Source organism: Athene cunicularia (assembly GCF_003259725.1).
Source record: "Athene cunicularia isolate RWA chromosome 3 unlocalized genomic scaffold, athCun1 chr3_part1, whole genome shotgun sequence".
Taxonomy (NCBI): Eukaryota; Metazoa; Chordata; class Aves; order Strigiformes; family Strigidae; genus Athene; species Athene cunicularia.
In genome coordinates this window covers 63,784,812-63,802,818 of record NW_020799097.1, presented here as the reverse complement: position 1 = coordinate 63,802,818, position 18,007 = coordinate 63,784,812, and the positions used below count along the sequence as shown (strand labels likewise).

The following is an 18,007-nucleotide window of genomic DNA, read 5'->3' as shown; positions in this document are numbered from 1 at the left end:
CTCAGAGGGGTATGGTTTGTCCGTGAGGTTTGCCCACAGCAAAGGAGCAGCAATGCAGACTGAGAGTCCCCTGCAATTCCAGCTAGCTCCTCTTTCAGTGTGCTGGAGAGGTGGAGTAGTGCGCAGGATGGGGCTGGGGCTGAACAAATGCAGGACGAAAGGATAGGCAGGTGGCTCACAGGCATGTAAAGCTTACAGCCCGTGCTTTTAAGACTGTAACAGCAGGGACTCTCTGTTCTTGCTTTCCCTGCAAACTGCTAACCACACTGAGTCCTGCCTAGGGCTCCTGGGATGCACCCTTATGTCAGTAGCCTGATGTAAGTGTTTTTATCTAACACAGTACATGCTGTTTGGTGCTCCCAGACCTGTGAAGTGACCTAGTATTTAAGATCACACCAAAGTCTTGGTGAGCAGAGCACTGAAGTGCAAAAAGATAAATATATGTTCTCTCTAGACTGAAAATGTAGGAAGTGCTTTCTTCTTTTCTATATCGTTATGTATTAATATAGTGGTTAGGTCCCTGAGAAATCCAGAAACATAGATGATATTCATATCATCATATAATCATCTAAAAGTGTCCTTTCCCCAGACAAAATGAATATGTACGCACAGCCTGCATAGCAATCCCTTCCTGCACTATATTATGAGGAATTCCAGTGCAATGCAAGTAGCCATTAAGCCAATTGGTTTTGCCTTTCTGCTAAGAAAAGAATCTCTTGGCTATGTAAGATTTGTGTCTTAGCAAAGAGATTTCCAGAAGGGGTCACAAAAAGGGAGACTCCAAATAAAAGTTCTCTCTTGCAGAACAGGAAGGAAAAAAATACATGAACTTGAAGAGGTATCTGGGCAAAGAGCAGAAAGCATCAGAGGGTCAAAATCCCCTAAGGACACTAGGGAAATACCAGAGTATTTTTTTAAAAAAAGGCCCTACTAACTTTAATGCTCCCATACAAGTAAATGACAAGAGACAGGCTGGGCACTCATTTACATGGGAGCTTCAGAATGAGACAAGCCTCATGTGACTTCAGGGTTATGAGTAATGGGCCCAGAAAGCAGAGAAAACATCAGTGGGAACCAGGGCATTTTATCTGAAATCCTTCCTCTCTGCAGAAGTTGCAGTTAACAGCGACTGAGTTAATCAGTCTCCTGACACTGCAGGTATCATGATAGAGCTCTGCCTTTCCAGCAAGGGCTGATGGCAGCCTCCATCTCCTGGTGCCCAGCTGCAGACATCCCTCCCAAACTTTGCCCATGCTTTCAGCACTGAGGTGTCTGCCTGGGTGCAGAAGTTTGATGCATCGGGCGGGCATGTGAGTTGCATGAGTTGTAAGGAAAGGGGAAGGAGGGTATGGATATATGGAGAGTCAGAATTTGAAAAAGAGGAATATGCTGTAGAGATGGGATTGGTAGATCCAGCAGGCTCTGCTCTGGGCAGAGTAGGCTGACTTCTAGGTTGTATGCTCTAAAAGGAAGGGTATGTGATTCCAGAGAGAGCTGGGCTAAACTGTAAGGAGAGCAGTGCACATCGGGAAGGTGGACAGGAATCCAGGAACATGGGCCAGAGAGCTTAGTGAATTACAAGGACCAGTTAACCTACAGCAGAAGTACTCAAGAACTTAATTTATCTATGTGGTTTCAATTGGGACAGCCCTGAGGCATGTGTTGAGGTGTGCTCCTGGAGGGTTGTCAGGGATTAAAGAGTTAATCAGCATAGAGAGCAGCTGACCTGGAGAGGTTAGCCTCTTAGGAAAGGGTCCTCTTTCCTGACTGCACAGGGACGTTTGCAGCCCTGACTTGTCTTTTTTTCCTTCAGGTCACAGGCAACACCTGAAAGTTATGGTAGTGTACAGTTATTGCCTGTCTAGGCAGAAGTCTGAAACAGTGCTGGTGCAGGCATACTCAGGCCATACTGAGGGAGCATTACAGTGCAGAAATACCCTAGCAGTAGGACTGGGTTAGGGTGAGCTTGGGATGCAAAGAAAACACCACTGTCAAGTACTTTTTCAAATAGCAGTTGGCAACTTGCTTTTCAGATGCTATTGAGCAACGCAGATGCCAAGCCCAGAAGGCAATGGGCTTCTCTGCTGTCCCTGGTGAGGGGAGGTGGTAACACTGGCCTGTGCCTTCGGGGCTGCACACAGGGATGGACAGAGGCGGGGATCACGTGCTGCCATCACCATCTCCCAAGGTGCCACTCAAGCAACATCGACTAGGAATCCATGGCATAACTGATGGATGAATGAAGAAACCAAAGTCAAGTCAGTCCAGCTTAGCTTCCCTTGCAGCCTGGTCTTGCACCATCCTGGGGGACTGAACATACTCTGCACTCACAGAAGTCAACTCCTTATGCACACTGACTGCATACTGTCTCTCAACAGTACCAAGAGCCCTTCCTGACAGAACTCTGGCATAACATGAGAATATGCAGAGATTTACAGCAAGTTATCGCTTCCTCAAAGCGCTTGGCTATATCATCTGAACCAGGGAACACTTGGTAACATGCTGAATGGTGGTCCTGAACAGAAATGCTTTTTTTCAGGGGGTGTCCCATGTTCAACTGCACTCTCTCTCATCAATATAAAATAGAAAATTCAGTCCTTCAATAATTTATTTCTTTAAATCAGAGAATGTTTTTCAATTATACATTTAAGTTTGTTCAACACAAGAGTAAATATATGTAAAAAAAATCCTAGCTGTGCAAATTTCAAGTTGCATTGTTTCAAATAATATAAATATTTTAATAAAACATATGTTCACATTAAGGTTCACAAAATATATAAAATTTAACAGAAATAAGTCATGAGTTATTTAATTTTTTTCTTTTTTAAAAAATGTTTTTTAAAAACTAGAAAAAGATCCTAAACTTGAGAAGCAACTTAGAATAGGTATCACCTCCAAAATCATAGCAGCAAAACAGATGCTGAAAACTTAAAAGGTGTGAAAGGAGGAGAGAAGCAGGTACCAGGCACAAAGGTAAAGGCAAGGTCAGTTAAAGTATTGCAGACTGAGAAGTGGACACATGAACTCCAGGTGTAAAATCTTGACCCTAATGCACTCTTGTTACTGAACTCCAAGTTTTTAGCACAGTAACAGAGTTGCATTAAGGATAAAAGAAAGAAGTGTGACAAAATAGCAGGGGGTGGGATGTATGAACAGCAGCACATGTATTCCTCACAGTTACAATGCAAGAGAAGAGAGTTGTTTTGATTTCAGAACTGAAGCCATAGACAAAGGGCTTTGGGGTTTTTTTGTCTTTTAGAGGCAATTCCTTCCATAGAAGTGGGGAACAGCAGGATTCAGTTTTCCCATCACATGTGTGTGTTCATGAAAAGTTGTTTCTGTGTTTGCCTGTCTTTCCAACTGTATTGGGATTTGGGAAAAGATCTAAATGCTGGTTGGGTTAAACACGTTAAAGAAGCAGGCCACTGCTGGTCTTCTTTCTAGCTGTGGTTCGCTGAGGGCTCTTCAAACACAGAACCGCTCATCATTAACACCCCGAACGCCTGTGGGAGCCTTGATGAGCTCTGTAAGAACACCAGCAAGGAAGTGGGCAACCAAAAGCAAGTTTCTTCAAACATAAACTGCAAGTTGCATCAGCCTGTGCTGGGGGATCCCTCTCAGGAAAGACTTGCCTCTGACTGATGTATGCCAACGCAAAGAGCTCCTGCACCTCCAACAGTAGCCATGGCTCCTCACCCAGGACCAGGGGAGGTATTGAGAAAGAGGCAGAATCGGGAAGTTCTTTGGACTCAAATGCTTCACACTTCCTCCTGGGAAGTCCAAGAATTAAATACGGCATTGTAGGAGCTTAGTCATGAATGACAGCTCTGTGCAGAAGGCAACCTGCCCTTCTCAGCAGTCCTTGTATGCAGTGTTTAGAGGAAGTAGCCATTTATTCCTGTTCTTGGGAATAAACAGGAACACGAGCAGACAGCTTATATTTCCCCCCACCCCCCCACTCCCAGGACCGTTAAGTGTTTTGGACATAGCACCGTTTCAGTGAAGGAAGTAGCTGGTATAGCTTTTTACTTCTTTACCAACTCCTCTCCTCTGCTACCCATAGATCTGTTTGAACTGGTAGCATTCATTGCAGTAGCCGTTGCACTTGGCATTTCCATAGTGATCACAAGCAGGGGCTCGGCAGTGTTGCTTCGGGGGCTCCTCTGCAGCTGGGTCCCTGGCACTCCCCGATGGTGGAAGCTGACCAAGGCGCTGGCACTCGGGGCACAAGTCATCGCTTCTGCAGGCCTGGTTGTTTCTACACGAAGCCACAGCACACTGTCTCTTCTGGCTACTCAGTGCTGCTCGCAGTAAATCTCTGTGCTGTCCTGTTCTCTTGAAAAATATTAAAACACATTGTCAGTTGCTGTACTGGCAGCACAAGTGGCTTTTCATTTACTTTAAACTCGGCTCATGGTTTGTATAGGTAACCACTGGGGGTTGTTGCAGGCATGTGCTGCTTCTGAAAAGTACAATACCAAGAGCCAAGTTGGGCTTTACCAAAGAAAATCACAAATTCTGTCATTTCTTAGAAAAAAAAAAAAGGGTTTTATCTTTTGTAACTCTCAATTCTAAAAGGGCCAAAACAAACCAAAGGAAAAAAAAGTCTGAAACAAAGAAAATCTGTAATGGGCTCAATGAAAAAGGCAACATGAAGCAGACTAAATTGCACTCTTGGTGCAATTTCTTCCACTGAAATTGCTGGCAAAATCCCAGCTGAGGTAAAACTGAGCATGGCCATGATAACCTTAAACTGAGAACAACTTTCAGGAGTGCTGCTCAGGTGCATCAGGAAAAAATAATGAGATGCTTTATGCTTGTCTTTCCATGATACTTAGGACGCAGTTATTTGAGGATTTTCTAGTACACATCCCGAGTTCTTCCACATGCAGCGCTAAACAAGAGGAAAATTTCGAGAAGTTCACACTTACTTCTGTCTGTCTCACCAGCTGTTCTTCTGTCCTCCTGGCTTCCTGAAATCGCTGGTTCTGGGCTTTAATGAAGCAGTTCTGGCAGTACCCCTCAAGCATTGTGCTGCCCAGGGTACCACACTCACGTCGCTGGCAGGACACGGTGTTACGGAAGGTGGCAGCGGAGGTCCCCAGCTGACCTGCTCCTGAGGACTTCCTCTGAGATCTCCTCTGGTGTCGTAGCAAAGCACTGTCTGTAATGCAAAGTAAGGACAGGAGGAGCTTGAATGTGCCCAATAGATCTGATGACCCAAAGCAACTATAGAAAGCTCCCCGGTTTAAAAATAAAAAATAAAAATAAACCTTCTAGCCTCAAACATGGGTTTTTGACAATCCTGAGACCCCTCAGCTGATGCACTTCTCTTCATGTTATATAAGTAATGGAGATAATATGGATGCATTTTCATATCAGATGTTGTTGAAACAGCTGATTTGGGAAAAACTTGCCCTCAGTGGGAAAAGTAGATGCCACTGAAGTCAAGTGGAATTTCACCTTTGGCTTCAGCATGTCATCTGTGACCTACCCTGACACTTCCCTTTCAGCCTCCCCCATTTCAGGCACATTGTGCAATGGAAGTACAGTGGCACAGAGCTTAAAGGGAAAGAGAGTCTTATGCTTTTAAGTCTCATGAAGCAATCTTATAGATTCCACAATCAGAATGAAAAAATTTTCATTGTGAACAATGCTGGAAAATAAGCTATTGCAAGCTGGCATAGAAGTTCCCTAATTTGAACATATGTGGAAAGTGCAGCATTGTGCAAGATCTATTAAAGGTCCCTTCCAACACAAACCATTCTGTGTTTCTATGGGCACACTTGTCAGCAATGAAACAGTCTTAAAAGACAGGAAATAATTCTCTTAAATGTGCCTTTTACCCTCTATACCCAAGGGCTCTTTGCCTGTGTAACAGAGCAGTATCATGAAAGATGGAAGATTTCATGCTGTAATTTATTCACAGACTATTACCTTTTTGAAGGCCTGCCTTTAAACACACATATGCATGCGCGCACGTGGTATTACCCCGAATGATTTCTAGGTAGATTATAACAATACACTCCTAAGTTACTCCAAAATACAAGCACATGATCTACAGTCAACTTCTACCTGCTCTGCTTATCAAGGTGACTTCAGTAGTTACTCCAGAGTATTATACCTGTTACATCCAGAATGGATATGGATTTTCAAATTCATCCCAAGCTTTTCAAAAGCCTCGCTAACATAACTGGTTTTCAGTACCATCAATACAATAGCATCTCCACACCCTCCTGAACTAGTTTTGCTTCCATGAATGCTGATGGGAAGTTTTATGAGAGATTTCACAGATTTCCCACACTGTTACTGCATGCCCCTTTACAGGATAACAACAGCAAAAAAAGCACCTTCTCCTCACACTGCTGCTTCTGTTCCACACCATTTTCATCACTCCCTGCCCTTGTACCACCCAGTGCATGCAGAGCTTTATAGCTCAAGAAGGCCAATCTGCAGCCAAAGTGTGCCAAAGCTTACCCCATCTACACTTACCGTGATTTTCCCTGTACTCAAAGAAACACAGCGTGCAAAAGCCCTCATTTTGCGATGTCCCAAAAAACTTGCAGCCAGGTTTTCTGCAGAGGTTACCTCCCCTCTTCTCCTCAGGAGGTAGTGCTGGTGGCAGGGGCTCCTCACCACGGCTGTTGGGAGCCTGGTGGCAGGAGTGCTGGAGGAGGCTCTGCGAGACCTGGGACGGGTCAGATGTCGATCTCTGGTGGCACGTGGGCATGAAAGCAGGGCTGCCATTTGAGAAGTGCTCTGTAGACTTTTTGAAGCAAGTGCTGCATATGCCGTTGAAGGTCCTGTTGGCCTTCTGACGGCACACCTTGCATGTCGCATAGTCTGAATGTCTCTGGTCATCCAAGTTGTTGCAAGGACCGAGCTGTTTGGAGTTGTAGCAGCGTTCGCAAAGTCCATTGTGTTGCACATTCAATGTAAAGGGGCAGTCTGGTGTCCTGCATTTCATGGCCGTGGTCTCGCTGTATAGGAAGAGGCTTGGAGCAGTCGGAGGTGCAGAGCGAGGCCCTGTTACAGGCCCTTCAGATGTCCATCCCCCAGGTTCACAAACATCCCCACGGGAGGAGCCCGACCCAGCTGTTTTCAGTTTCTCGGGTACTGCTTTGGAGGTCTGCTTTCTTCCTTTGTTTCCTTGGGATCTCCGCTCAAAGCACTCATGGCAGTAGGGCTGGGTATTCACAGACATGTAGAAAGGGCAATTTGGAGTTTCACATTTCACCTGTAAGAGGGAGAGCTGGGAAAAAGACAGTTCCTGTCTGTTTCTGGAACAGGTCTCTCTTCTAGCAGGTTCAGCATTCTCCTGCCACTTCTTGTACTCATGCTGTACCAGTTGAAAGTAATCTTCTACAAGATTTATTTCTTTGGGTAGGTTGCCTTCATCTAACCTGAAAGCCAAAAAAAGTAAGACTGCATCAGTGGCTGAAAAGGGCAGATGGTGGGGGTGGAGGCAAATACAAGCAATATGGGGAGGAAATGTAGATTTAATGCACATCCATATTACTCAGCTAGAAGATCCAGGATGTTAAACTGTTGCTGTAAATGGAAATAATTCTAAAAGCAGGTGTTCAGTGATGTCAAATAGAGACTTTCACATCTAAAGAAATGATCTGACACAATGCTAAACAGAGGTATTCTTAAAAGGATTTTCTAGGTGAGGGTTTTCTGTCTGATAGCTGTTTGTACGAAGAATATGGATAATCTCTCAGAAGTGAAAAGAAACATCCCCCCAATCTTGAATTCCTCTGAAAATCAATGCTTAGCTGAGCAGATGTTAGAGCACAATACCCCTTTCTTTATCAGCCCATGCTAAGAACAAGCCTTTCCTACAGTGGGCTCAGCATTTCATGATACAGTTTATTATGAAATCTGCTCTTGGTTTTGCCTTGTTGGGTCTGTATCTACCAGCAGAATTCTTCAAACAAACTACGGGGCTTCAGTGTGGTTTATGTAACACTAGCATCCATCACACCATTCCTACTCTGCCCGACTGCAGGGAAAACCCCACACCAGAGCTTCACCACCACAGTTGGTAGGATGAGGATCTAGCATTACTGGTAATACTCCAGAACACATTCATGCAGTGAACAAGGGAAGCTCGACTGCTACTCTTTACATATGCATATATTCTTTGGGAGGGAGGACTTCAATTTTCAAGGCTCCTAAACCAGAACCATCCAACAGCATAAAGATATCTCCCTGTGTGGTAATGGAAACAGAGAGAGGATGTAGGGAATCGCTTCCATCCCACACTCATGAAGGGGCTGGGTGGACACTGCTGCCAGTGTCCCCCTAAATGTGAGAAGCCGATGGGTGCCACCAGCTGCCCCCTGCACATAACTGAAGCTCAACCGTCAGGGTGATGGGCACGGATGCAAGTTCCTCCACCAGCCACAGCTTCCTGCCTACTGCTGTACTGCAACAGCACAGGGTATCAAGGCATCTGTGCTAAGAGCACACTGCCAAGTACCTTCCAGCCAAAATTACACCAACAGCCCTTTATGCAATGTGCCTTTACATAAAGCACAAGAGCTCGGTCTAACTAGTTCCTGGTTTTAACTAGTTTTCAGTCACACTCCTGTGTAATCTAAGAGTCAGTGAAACTAATCCATTGGGTTTACTCTTCCAAAATACTAGTTTCAGTTTACTAAGTCTGAAGACATTTTTGTCTTTAGATTTGAGACTGGTCTGAGCTCATACCACTTCAAAGCATGTCAACAGTAATGTCAATATTTAATATTTCAGAGGGTAAACATGTGTGCTACCGTGGAAAGAAGGAAAGACCGAAGAAACACACTGGGCTGCCTGGCTTCTCCCACCTCTGCAAACAAGATAACATTGAGGAAACAGGAATGACACTCACTTTGCAGCATTAATTAGATGAGTTGTACCATGATCCCAGCCTTGCACTGGGATTTCTATCACCATCAAGTAGTCTTTTAGCAGCTGCTCTTTCTCCCTTTCTTCTGCATCTGTCAGAAAGTGCACACTCAAATCCTCAAATCTGCCTCGTTCACTGGTGACCAGAGGGACAGCCCGGATTTCTGCGGGAAAACAAGATGGGTTATTTTACCAGACAGGAGACAAGATGTCACCACTGCTGCTGAATTTCAGAGAGAGGAGAACGGCTGGCTAAAGCAACCAGTTTCTAAACAGTGACACTGGGGGAGGATGCAAACACATCTGCACCACAAACCTAGTCCCAACCCACGGAGTTTTAATGTGCCCATAGCAATTTTCTTCTCATTGTGGGCAGCACTGTAGACCTTAGTTTGTTATACCTTTCCATGGAATGATGGTCTAACCTGAACCTGAAGAACTGCTATCCATTCAGAAGAGATGCATTAAAAACGTCAAAGCATATATTTCACTATCCCTGCAAGGCAGCAGTTCACTGCTGTCAGACCATGTCCTTCAAAGCTTCATCTCTTATGATGAGATGTGGAAAGGAGGCCAGAACACAATGAAGCAGAAGTCACTCTTTGATTCCATCTTGAAAGCCAGTGAGTTGCATTCTACTTTCAGCCAGCATTTTAAAGGCAACCTTTAGTTTCTATTCAGATTTACAGGCAAAGCTGCTTCTGCTCACATTTTAAGAACATATTCTAGAGGAATCTTTTACATTTAACTTTAAAAATGCAAGTCTAAACCAGATTATGTTTTAAATGCTTTATCAGCATAATAACATTGAAGGAGCTACATAAATACCAAACAAGATACTTGAAAAATACCTGGCCCGCTGTCCTTCAGAGTCACTAGTGGTGTAAAATGCATGTTGTCATAGCCAAGCACAATTGGGTATCTGTAGCATTCTTCAGCTGGCCAAAGAAGAGGCAAGTAAATACCACCAACGTTCAGAGGAGCAAAGCTGGAGCCTGACTCTAAACTTCTCACCACCTTGTCTGCATAAAGAAGTAAAAGAAGAAACACAAATAAGTATGTAGTACAGGCAAGAGAAAACATATTCTGGGTGTTTTAGAACAATTGCTGAAAACATCCCATTCTGAAATACATGTAACTGAAAACAGATATTGAAGTAAGATTACTAACATAGCATGGAGTAACATGTTGACTGGCTAGGCAACTCACCTGCAAGGACAATGACTGGCCTTCTGAGGATGTTAGCAAGGATGAAGATGTGGATTTCTTCCAGTGCATTATATGGAAGCCTGTTTCGAGCCCCAGATGTTTCAGGGGAGGTCATTTCAATGAGGTATTCCCACTCCTCCTCCCAGTTCTGAGGAAAGAAACACCTGTCAGCAATGGTTCAAAGACATGGAGGTCAAAGGAAGACTGTTTCTGCTCTCCACTAATGGTGAAAGCCGTGAAGCCAAAAACCAAATTAAATCAGCAAGGCAACGATGATGAGCACTCAGAAAACAGCACCATTTCCTCAGATCACCTTACCCGGGTGTCATAGTGGAGTCCTGTTTCTACAAACTCCTGTGATTTAATAGCCTCCCGCTGCCAGCGGAGCTTGAAGTTCCGTGTGTCAATCTCCCTGAGAGCACTAAACAATGTTTTTCTTAAGACAAGGTCGATATCTTCGATACCCCACATGTACTGTGATGCAGCATGCATGAGGCAATTTCCATCACCTGCAAAAAAAGAAAAAGTACAGTATTTCTAAATGGCTACTTAAATAAAACCCCACAAGCATGCGGGACGTAGAATTATGTTGCGTGTATGTACATTCCCTGTGCACTTCTCTCTAAGCCTCAACAGAAAGGTTTTAACAAGGACACCACAGCTATGAGCTCTCTGGTCAGAGATAGAAAGGAAGGAGGTCCCCTCTCTACTGCTTTTGTGTCTTCACCAGTTAGCGTTAAGCAATGCCCCTTATCTATAGTGCTTAACTTTAACTGATATAATGATCTAATTTGGGGGGTCAACTGCAAATATCAAAATCATATTAAAATTACATAAGAACATGTAAATCTCCCTCATCCGTGTTTATACAAATATACACCTGATGGCACAGGGTAGAGACAATGGAAACCACTAAGGAAATACTATGGTAACACCAAGCCTCATGTCTGTCAATGAGCACTGCACTGAAAGGCTTGGCACTTGACTGTGCTTGATGGAGGAATTGTAATTAAGGAAAGAAACAGAAAGGGAAAAGAAGGTTATTGATGTAAAGCAATCACAGGAACCCCTCTTGCCACATTCTCAGAACCGACGGTATGCTGGGCTGTTAAATATTTTATTCAGAGGGTTGTTTTTTAAAAACACAAAATTGAAACTAAATAAATGAAAAACATAGTGATTTGGTTTTTATTTAGACACTCTCCTTGCATTGAGAAAGTCCTCTTTACAGGTAGGAAAGAAAGCGATGTACTGCAATTTCAGAGAGGAAGAAACTGAGAACCATGGGAGTTTACTAACTTAATTAAAAGGTGTGACAAAATATGCCTATGGGTTTCAAATTCTGTCTCTAGTCATCTTCTTCAAAAGGGGATGTCTCCCCCGAAAGGGAAACATCAAGAATCATTACTGTGATATCCTCAGATTCAAAACTAGTTCTGATGCTTACTACAGTGGTAAACAGATTCATCCAATGCTAAGAAACCACTGGAATAGAGGACAGCTTGCCACATGCATTATGAGCTCAATGATACCATTTGTGAGCACTTTTCCTACATTTTCTATGAAACTGCAGAGAAAAACCTACAACAGATCCCAGACCCTGAAAAAGGTATCATTTGAAATCTACTCAACACTTCATAAATTGTTATGGATTCAGCGCGTATTAGGTTCCTGCGACAGATTTGGTTTCTGAATGCTGTCTTGCAAAGTTTACTTCAAGTCCTTAGGCTGCTTACTCGAGCTTAAAAATCAGGGAACAACATATAAAACAGAAAAACTGACTGGGTTTCCTTCTGACCAAGAAAGATGACATATTTATCCTGTTAAAATTTTCCCTTTGCAAAATCTAGAGCAAAGATAAGATTATTTTTTTTCCCTCTCTCTCTGAGAGCTCACTTTCAGTTCTTTATTGAGAAGCGCTGCCCAAAATTCCTTGCACAGCACTTGGAATTCCCCCGCACCGTCTGACTAGCAATTGAGCAACAGTTGTACTTTTTGTTCTGCGGCGTGCAGGGCTGAACACTGAAGCCTCCCTCGGACTTTCCCGGGGGGTGTGGCTGGGCAAGCTGGAATGAATGCCGATTCATTATACAAGTGAAATCTCTACAGCCAATAGATGCTGGAATTTTATTTTATTTTTTTTTTCTTTAAAACAGTTTCAATTTTTATACCTCCTACTGCTTTCCTTCTATCCTCCATTCACATGTCTGCAAAGAAACATGTGGTGATTCAAAAGGACTTTTTTAATTGAAAAAACCTTGCCACTCCACAAATCCATATACGTATTAGGTATAATATACATTGAAAGATCTTATAGGAGATACTTGCTCTGTTTGCAACAATTCATCAGAACAACCTTCATCAGAAAAACACCCAGAATTTTCTGAAAAAGCCCACTGTTAACTGAAAGAACTAATATATTCCTCCCACATCTACGGGTTAAGCAGCTTAAATGCTTTTAAAAAATATTCTTCATGTCAAATGGGTGAAAAAAAAAAAAATCCCACGTTATTTTCTGGGATCATACAGGGCTTCTCCAGGCTTCTGTCCCTTCTTTCCGGGATCCTCTCCTTCAGTCCAGTCTACCTTCTCTCTCCTGCAAAAGTCCCTTGCTGCAACTACTTTGCATAAAGTTCCCAAAGCCCCTCCTACTCATGCACTTAATGACCCTAAAGCACTGAACTGAAGCTGAGTTCATTGGCTGCACGGAGTACAGGGGGACCACAAACCTAGACCTTGCTTTCCCTTCCCTCAACCTGCCCAAATATTTCAGCATCTTGTATACTGGTATGCCTGCTCACGGATGGTACCCAAGTCACCAGTCCACAAATTGTTCCCATTTGTAACACTGGACAACAGTCATGAGACAACGCAAGAAGTCACAGTTCTTGAATACAGTGCTGTCAGCAACAAGGGCCTGTTCAGGCAGTATTAATCCCTGCAGGATTCGTATTGACAGGAAATGGGGGATTCGAAAACCCTCGCTCTTTGCCTTGGGAAAAATTACACACATTGTCCATTTTCCTAGTAAATCTGTTGGAGTGTATCTCTTGGGTGAAGTTTTGAAGATGCAACACTTGGGGTGATATTATCTTCTCAGTATCTGTAAAGCGCTGCCTGCCCTAGCTGCAACTCCAGTCCTTCTGGAAGTTCAAGATTACATGATCTCCACGCACAGCCTAATTACAGTCATGAGAATTTTACACCGGTGCAGAGGCAGCCCATGAAAACCCACCAGAAGGTCAGTGCCTCTATGACAGTTACAGAGATGCACATTAGAATCAGGCTCTTCTGGGTCAGGGCCGTGACATCTACACAGCAGTTCTATATTTATGGCTTTTGCACAATAGAGCTGTGTACAATCAGACTGAAAAATATGGTAGAACTTGGGATGGAAAGAGCATGGACTAGGAAGATAACAGCAATGTGTATATAAGCAGATATGAAAAGACGCATCCACAGAAGGTGAAGACTTCAACAACGCTTCAGGTCCACCACACCCAGTGTTTCTATAACCACTGTGATCTGCTCCCTGAGCAAAGAATAAGTATTTTCCATGTTCTTGGGAGGCCTCACTGACCCAGTCTGCCTTTTCAGTTTGGGGCACTCTCTGCTGTAGGGAATCCTGAGTTCAAGTTTGCAGCTGCGTGATTGCAAGTCATAGCCATTACCGAATCTTTCCTCCACCGAATGTGAAATGCCCAGCAACTCTCACAGTCACGTGCAGAAGTTTCCTGTTCGAGACTGTGGACACGTGTAAACTATTCAGGAAATCTTTGCAGTACTGCTGTACCTTTTAATTTACAGCACTTGATGAAATACACACAAAGTAACCCAAAAGCCAAGTCCTAAAACCAGCACTGACCCTTGAAAGAAAAGGGCAGCACAAACTTTGTGTTGTACAAAGATGTCTGGGTCAGTCACTCACACAGGAGTTACTGGGAGAAGGCAAGAGCTGGCAAACCCCAGCAGGTAGCTGAGGGAGAGGGAGCCAGCCGGGTGCAGGGCGCTGACTCCAGGGCCAGCAAGGTCAGGTTCCCAGAGGCTCCATGTCTGGGACGCTACTGCGTCCTTGCTCTTAAAGCTAGATCAGCAAGCGAACCTTGTCTGCCAGCTACAACAGCAGGCCTTATGATAGGATGGTAACTTCTGCTATATATACATGGAAATGCATCCCTGTCACTCAAAGCATCTGAAGTCTTCTCTTGTCTGGCATTAAAGGCTGCTCGGCACTTCCGACGAGGCAGCCGACACATAGCAGAGTCAGATTCACGGAAAGGCAATGGGTTGCAAGTCGAGTTTCCCGCCTGGTATTTTACTCTGACTTGCCACAGGTTATTGATATTAGGAAAATACCTGTGAAATTTCAGGCTATGCATAATACCATGCTAGGGGCAGGGGTCTGCTACAGCCTCAGGACAGTACATCATGTGGAAAGAATTTTAGTTTGCAAAGCTAAGATTAAAAGGCACCACTTTTTTAAAGCTGTGCGCTTCTGTTTCAGTAACGTGAACTCAGATGCTATTAATAAAGGTGCTACATTTGCATTACCCATTTTAATGCGAGTGCAAAGACCTGCTCATAACTTACCATTAGTCTTCAAAGGGACAAGTCTCCGAACTTCCATGCACCAGTTGAGCTTCCTCTGGCGCTCCAGCGAAGTCTGGGTGGCCTGGTCAGTCAGGGCCTTCTGAAGTGCTTCCCGAAATTGAGGACAAAACTGGCACATTCTGAACATTTCTATGGTGTATCTGTGCATAGTCCTGAAGTGGTGAATTATTCCACTGGGAGGTCTGACGAGATCTTCAGGTGTCCTCTCTCTAATTTTCATAGCTTTCAACATATTGCTCTGATACAAAGCTTGAGGAAGGATGTGTTGGGCAGCCATGTTTCTAGAAAACATCTGAAATGAAAAACAATCCTTTTATTGGCATGCTAATATCACTGCATTACAGTGCTATGACTTCTGCAGAGATTGAGAAGGCACTTTCAGGAGCAGGATTCTGGCTGCAATTTCGCCTAAAATGAGCACAGGACAGATACAGTCCACTGAGCCTTACATAGATGATGATTTTTAAAGCTCATATCCATCAGCCCTCTGCATTACTCACACTGACCAGCTTATTCCAAGCATTTACTGTGATCATTTACTGAAATATTAAAGAGAATTTATTCATAACTAAGTAAATTGCATCATCATTAAAAAAAAAAAAGGCATTTAAATCAAAGTAAGGATAAAAGAAGGCAAGATCAAGGGAAGGGAAAATTATCCTGGTAACTTGACTAATTGATAATTGCACAGTGTAATCCCATATGAACTTGCTGAACTCTCAGCACGTTTCAAGCTCTTGTTTTGATGACATGCCAAAAAAAGCAGATAATGACCATTTCAGATTTCTGCAGCCCATACATTCTGAGAAGTGATGCTTGGTACAGTATAAAAAGAGCCCCAGGAATTACATGCCGTGTTAGTATCTGTCCCATACTTACAGTGGCTGAAGATGGCAAATGAGGAATTTGTTGCAGAGCAAGTACACAAGGACAAATTTACGCTACTCTTCTTGAGGCTCCTTGTGTTTTGTGAGTGGTAGAGCTACTGCACAGCGGTGCTTGTGCTGTGTGTGGGGGTGCAGACTGCAGTGCTGCTATTACTCAGCAGTAAGTCAACATAGCTGAAAAAGCATTTCCACTTGGCTCAAAAACCCCAATATTTTTCCACAGTGGGACATGTAATGTTTGCTGCCCTGCATCCCTTTCTGCAGTATCTCTGGCCTCGTGGGCTACAGCAGGAAGAACCAAAAAAAACCCCATAACCTCAAACTGTCTACACTCTCTGAAATACTTATTCAGAGCACACTAACTTTGTGGCTAGCTAGAGCCAAACATAGGGACCACATCCCTCAAAACTCCGTGCATTACAGTAGCACCACCAACAACCTATTTTTACATGGAGAGACTCTCCATGCATGTTATGCTCTGTTTAAAAGACACATTTCTATTAAGACAAATAAAAGTATGCATGGCTAAGTTTAAAATACAGCTGGTCACAGAGCCCACCATTGTGATTATAAATCTAGATACAAATACCAAGCCATAAGTATATATCAAGGTCTGGATATATACCTTGCCAAGTACAGGGAGACATGAAGCAACTGAAAACTGGTTTATGCAAGTATTTGGAAGTCATGGAGATGGGTGTCTGGAGAGCCAGAGAGGGGAACAAGGACCATAATGTGACAGACTGACTTGGAAGGCACTCCCTTGCACAGGACTTCAGCATGCCCTTCCCCGCAGGGAACCAGGTGCTCTCTCCTCTTCACCCAAACAGTTCCACTGGCAACATCCACCTCCAACCACCCAGCCAGAGACTGGAAAGGACCCTGCCAGGGCAAGAGGGAACCTCAAACTCCTGCTGCCAAGAGCTTCCCTCTATAACCTCTCTGAGAACCAGCTGATGGAGAGATTCAGTGGATGTCCTGTCAAGCCCTAGAGGCAGGTGAAACGCGAGATGCTCCAAAGTCCTCTCTGCTCAGTCAGGGCAGTGTCATTCACACAGTGTCTCCTCTGCTCCTATAAGAGCACTGGGGACAGGGCTCAGAGCTGCCACATCTTGCAACACATGGAAGTTTTCCTTTAGCTAATAAAGATGGCATATTCTTATAATTCCCCTACCAGCATACAGCCTTAGAATGGAAATAACATATTTTCTCATCCACTCCCCCGACCAATAGATTTTTACACGTGCTATTTATGTTATGTAATCCTATTTAACTGTATGGATGATTTAAGAAAAGAAATATAAACAACCTCTCATTAATCTATTCAACAATCATAGCTATACTTTGCTCTGAGATGACCAAAATACAGAATTCCTTACTTATGTAAGTAGAGCCTTGAGTCAATGGGACTTTTTTACATGAATAAAAACTAATCACATGATTAAGCACTACCGGTATTGACCCTTGAAATGGTGATTTCCAGCTTTAAGTAGCAAAAACTACTGAGTTTACAGAAGCATTCACTGAAACTGTATTATTCAATATTATATTCTACGTGCATATTTCCCACACACACACATGGAAATTACTGTATTTACAGTCATTAAATGTCAATCAAGGCAAAAGCTGAGCAACCCTTATTTCAAGAAATAATGTGATGAAACAGAACTCAATAGCCGCTTAAGCCAGAGAGGTAAAGAACAGAAAGCTCAGCTAAAGCTCAGCTACAACTATATTATTTTACACTGTACTGTGCTGTATTACTGTACGCTGTACTACTTTAACCCTTCGACACTTAATGACTACGATTTCTCAGAAAAGCACCACTGTAAACAATGATTAGCTATCCGAGGCAGCATCCTTTCTGAACATGTAATGCTGAGGATGCTGGCCTCAGGAAAGCTGAATACTGTTCTGAGATCTGCCAGTGCTTCATAAAATTATTAATTTTCTTATCATTAAAATTATTATTTTCTGTCCTCTGTCTGAAAACCAGCAATAATAAACTCTTTCCCATAAAGTGCTAATATGCAAACGCTGAAACAAACATGCTTAGTACACCTTCAGCGTCCGTGGGTTTCTATGCCTGGGTCTTTGTCCGAGTGCTCGGTACAGAACTAAGCGTATTATCACTCTTCACTAAGGAAGACGATGAGAATAGGAGTGTTTTATACACCCCAGGGCTGCTTTACACGGCGTAGTTCCCGAACTTACTGGTCTGCTGGAAGCAAGCGTGTGCGAGGTGAAAACGACAACCGCTATTACCACCTGCCAGCTCGACAGCAGGAGCTCGAAGAAAACAACTTTTCCCGCTGCGGCAAGCGCTAAGAGCAAGCCCAGCAGTAGAACCGCCACTCGGTTTCCCCGAGATCCCTGCCGCGGGGAGCCGGCCCTGTCTCTTATAC

At 43.6% G+C, this 18,007-nt stretch overlaps 1 protein-coding gene across 1 annotated transcript; it reads right to left on the bottom strand.

The window, feature by feature from the left end:
• Nucleotides 1–2,631: 2,631 nt before the first annotated feature.
• On the bottom strand, nucleotides 2,632–15,007 carry TNFAIP3 (TNF alpha induced protein 3). The gene is made up of 8 exons (XM_026846361.1): nucleotides 14,695–15,007; nucleotides 10,423–10,613; nucleotides 10,105–10,252; nucleotides 9,747–9,917; nucleotides 8,879–9,059; nucleotides 6,493–7,403; nucleotides 4,932–5,164; nucleotides 2,632–4,335 (listed from the first exon to the last, which is right to left on the bottom strand). Exons 1-8 carry the CDS (start codon nucleotides 15,005–15,007, stop codon nucleotides 4,054–4,056), a joined length of 2,430 nt encoding a protein of 809 aa, XP_026702162.1. The 3' UTR covers nucleotides 2,632–4,053.
• Nucleotides 15,008–18,007: the final 3,000 nt, after the last annotated feature.

Excerpts from the sequence above, each read along its gene's own strand:
- TNFAIP3 (XM_026846361.1), bottom strand. The coding sequence starts at position 15,007 with ATGTTTTCTAGAAACATGGCTGCCCAACACATCCTTCCTCAAGCTTTG. Across the intron at positions 10,614-14,694 it reads TGTCCCTTTGAAGACTAATG|GTGATGGAAATTGCCTCATG; the intron begins GTAAGTTATGAG and ends CTTTTTTTGCAG. Across the intron at positions 5,165-6,492 it reads TGAGTACAGGGAAAATCACG|ACAGTGCTTTGCTACGACAC; the intron begins GTAAGTGTAGAT and ends TTTGCATTACAG.